The sequence below is a fragment of the Panicum hallii genome, chromosome 3 (assembly GCF_002211085.1).
Source record: "Panicum hallii strain FIL2 chromosome 3, PHallii_v3.1, whole genome shotgun sequence".
NCBI lineage: Eukaryota > Viridiplantae > Streptophyta > Magnoliopsida > Poales > Poaceae > Panicum > Panicum hallii.
In genome coordinates, this window is record NC_038044.1 from 58135037 (window position 1) to 58138857 (window position 3821).

Sequence of the window (3821 nt, forward strand, 5' to 3'; positions counted from 1 at the left end):
TCTGAAACCTTATGGAATTGTTCAACCCGAAAGAGGATCTGCGCCTTGCTATGGGTGTAACAGGTGCAAATGCACCAGATTTTGGGAGAGGTGAAATTTATCTAGAGGAGTACTTTGAAGTTTCTAAGGAACCTTTTGGATGTACGAAGTTCTGAGTTTTCTTAAAACTTCAAAGAAAACTTTTGCATGATTTTCATCGTTTCAAAATCTTGTGCGCTTGCACCACACACACGCTCATGCCTTGCTGTATATCACAATCTCTAGTAAAAAAATAGTCAGCAGGAAACAAGCTAGTAGCATCATAATGTCTTGTTATGTGAGTTTGCTAAACCTTCAGTGTTGAGTACGTTGAATTTGTTACCTTCAAGCACACCCAGGCTCGAGTTGCCGAACTGCCTTGGGTGTCCTCGCCTACTAACCAAGTCCCAGGTTCCCTTGCAAGTGTTATTTCTATTAGCAGGTAGGTCTTGAGTCTTGACGAAAGAAAGCAGAGAAACCGAGCTGTGGCGTCATGATTCATGCAGCACACCATGGGAGTACTCTGCGCTGTTGCTACCATTTTGTTTTTCCCATGAGCATCTTTGACAAACTTAAACTAACTGCGATTTGCACTTCATCCTTCTCTAATATACTACTGATGATTCGCCAACGGCCAGAAAGCACTTCTTCTCCATGATCAGTGACAGATTTGTATGTTTTTGCAGATATTTTTGCTCTGGTTCTTGTGAACACTATTTATACTATCTTTTGGAATCAATATAGCTTTCAGTGCCCCTTTAGATGGAGTCAGTTAACCAAGAAATGTAAGATGCCAAGGTTGCCATAGAAAATATCATGTAGAGTGGCAGCCACACAGTATATAAACACAAGCTCTCCTGGTCTATGGATATGCTCACCGAAGCATTGTCAAGAAGATTCATCAACAGACATGGAGGCCGAGTGCGCATCCTACTGGCGTTCTGTCGATGCAATCTGTGAGGAGTCGGAGATGATTGCGCACCTGCAGTCATTGTTATGGAGCAGCAGTGATGTCGATCTGGCCCCTTCTTCCAATGTTTCGTACAGTTTGCCTGGAGGTTCTCCCTTTTGTATCAACAACAATGAGAACAGTGCATTGGTGAGCAGTAGTAACCCACATGAAGATGTTGACACTCGCGCTTTAACACATGGGGAAAAGGTAGGCAGCAAGAGGAAAGCTGAGACACATAAGGAGAAGAACCATGGCGTGGAAGGGCACGCTGCTCCCTTGGTAAGCTAAGGCCTGCATCTTATTTGATTCAGTGTCATGATCTGGCCACTGCTGCAATTGTCTGATGGAATTGATCCTACAGGCACCAAGAGGTTGCAAGAAATCCAAAGCCAGCTCACAGAGTTGCTACGCAAAGGTTGCTAATGAGTCAGATTTTTCCATATTTGTTCTGATCTCGAAGGCTTTTAGTCTGGTTTCTGACCACTCTATTTCTGTGTCCTTAGCAGATGAGGAGGGAGAGAATTAATGCAAGGTTGAGGATACTTCAAGATCTGATTCCTAATGGCAAAAAAGTGGACATCAGTACAATGCTGGACGAAGCAGTTCAGTATGTAAAGTTTCTTCATATGCAAATCAAGGTTTGTGTTCAGACTTCGCTTACTTTGGATGGATAAGAATGTTTCAGAAAGAATTCAGAGCACTCTATCGCTTCTCAGGGTCCTTATTTTCTTTCTAATTTGGTTGATGCACAGTTGTTGAGTTCGGATGAGTTGTGGATGTATGCACCCCTTGCCTATGACAGCGTCAACATGGGGATGCGCCTGAATTCGTCGGTACAAGAATGACAATGTCCACTGAAATTGTCTTTATTCAGAAATATGTTTAGCATTCACGAAGAATGACAATGTCCACTGAAATTGTCTTTATTCAGAAATATGTTCCATCTTAGCATTCATGTTTTGTTCCAAATAGATATAGCACATGCTGCTATACGGTTTTAACCTATTTTTTCATTATGTAACACCCCCTTCGTGTACAATATCAATACTTGTACTGTATTTATAAAAAGGTTACTATACCGATGTTATTTACTGGTATTATGTAACACTCCCCGAAAGCGGATGGCAAGAAGTGACAGAGATATTGAGGACTACAGATGCAGCTGATTAGCTGAATGTTCGACTGGGGATTGTGAGAGTTTTTTTTTTTTTGATAAACGGGGATTGTGAGAGTTGGATTGTGATATATAAAGTCGTGTTGTAGATATTGATGAATGACGTAATTTGTCATCACTCATCACTATACAACTTGGGATGATGAAAGGTGTCGACACCTCTACCATTTTGACTAGTGAAATAGAAGTCTACTGGAAAGGGCTGGGACGAGGACTATCATAAATATTCGCTGGGATATTATTAAAAAACATATTGTGTCTCCAGTTTGTTTAATTAACTTGTTGACTATGATATGGATAGAGGCTTTGATGCATATATTTGAGCGTTACAACAAAAGTAATGTTTACAATCATTTAGTAATCTTTCAGTAATGGGCCTATGAAAATCATTCATGTAAAAAAATCTATATTGGTCAAAGTTTTTTCTAGGGTTTGTAGGCATCTAGTTTCGGCCAAATATAGTAACAACTACAAGAATAGAAATATTGAGGTGTAGGGCAACTTTGTGAGGAGGCGCAGGCGGACTCGATGGCCTAGTAGCTATACAGCTTGCAACGGATCACGATGGCTAACTCTGTATGACAATGGCTAGTCCGGTGTGGGACATCGTTGGCAACGACGGCCCTGACGGTGATAATGGTTTATCCTTTGAGGGCCTTCGCCCTGGTGAAGGTGGTGCGTTACTGGTGCTCGAGCGATGGCGACGTGAAGTGGTTTCGGTGGTGCGCTGCCCCAATGCAACCTTCTGGGGTTGTCTGTGTGGTGCAGTGTCAATGTCCCAATCCGATCCACCGTTTGTTAGTTGCTTTTCTTTAGTTTCTCTTTGTTTTGCCTGATTATGGCCTTTCAGGGACATAGTCTTGTATTTTTCTGCTATATCAATAGAAACGCACACGTCGTGTGCTGTTCGTTCAAAAAAAAAATTGAGGTGTCAAAATAAGGAAATACTCCATTGTGGTACAATAATTGATTGATAGGGTCCTGATAACTATTTCTCAACATACATGGCATACAAAACAGTTTTCTGATGTACTACGGCTTAAGTGACAAGTTTGCTAGGGATGGTAGTGCAAGAATTTTAGTTTTGTTTACGAATTATACATTGATGAAGAATGGGCCCATCAGCTGTATCCTCGTTAAGAAACTAGAAGCAAAGAAGACGATGCTCACCATAGCAATCACCACTGAAGCCTGTAAATTGGGTAAAAATGGTACTGTAAAGACAAGTCTAGTTACTCATTACGTTGGTTGAATCTAATTATGGTCAGAACACTTCTCTAGAATTTGCTCTTCGGGATGGAAACCTATAGTCTGACCTTTACTGGTTGGATCATGCCAACGGTGGCACACATGCATGTTTTTTTTCCCTTCATGGAAGTGTTGCTTTCAGAAGTCTCTTGTTGCAGTCCAAGCGTTGCTATAGTGTCCTCACAAAAAAAAAAAGTGTTGCTATAGTGGTGCAGGGAGTGAAGACGATAATGTGTGTTCTCGTTGTGGCATGATAGATGATGTCGTCATTTTATCTAATATTCATATAGGCTATGTACATCTTAGCTGTGCAGAGGTAGGGAGTGATCTTAAAACGATTGTATCAACTTAGATGAAATTTTCTGAGATCAAAGGATTTTGAATTCAGCCAAAAGCTTAATTTTGTAGAGATGAGGATTCTTTTTTAGA

General features: G+C 41.0%; 1 protein-coding gene across 1 annotated transcript; it reads left to right on the forward strand.

Moving 5' to 3' along the window:
* The first annotated feature begins 585 nt into the window (after nt 1-585).
* LOC112887599 (transcription factor bHLH84-like) lies at nt 586-2080 on the forward strand. The gene is made up of 4 exons (XM_025953824.1): nt 586-1249; nt 1332-1385; nt 1477-1608; nt 1723-2080. The coding sequence occupies exons 1-4, from the start codon at nt 929-931 to the stop codon at nt 1813-1815; spliced, it is 600 nt and encodes a 199-aa protein (XP_025809609.1). The 5' UTR covers nt 586-928; the 3' UTR covers nt 1816-2080.
* The last annotated feature ends 1741 nt before the right edge of the window (nt 2081-3821 follow it).

What these genes read in the sequence shown, in the direction of transcription:
- LOC112887599 (XM_025953824.1), top strand. Translation starts at nt 929, where the DNA reads ATGGAGGCCGAGTGCGCATCCTACTGGCGTTCTGTCGATGCAATCTGT. An exon ending in AAGGGCACGCTGCTCCCTTG is followed by an intron (nt 1,250 to 1,331) that starts GTAAGCTAAGGC and finishes TTGATCCTACAG; the next exon opens with GCACCAAGAGGTTGCAAGAA. An exon ending in CACAGAGTTGCTACGCAAAG is followed by an intron (nt 1,386 to 1,476) that starts GTTGCTAATGAG and finishes TGTCCTTAGCAG; the next exon opens with ATGAGGAGGGAGAGAATTAA.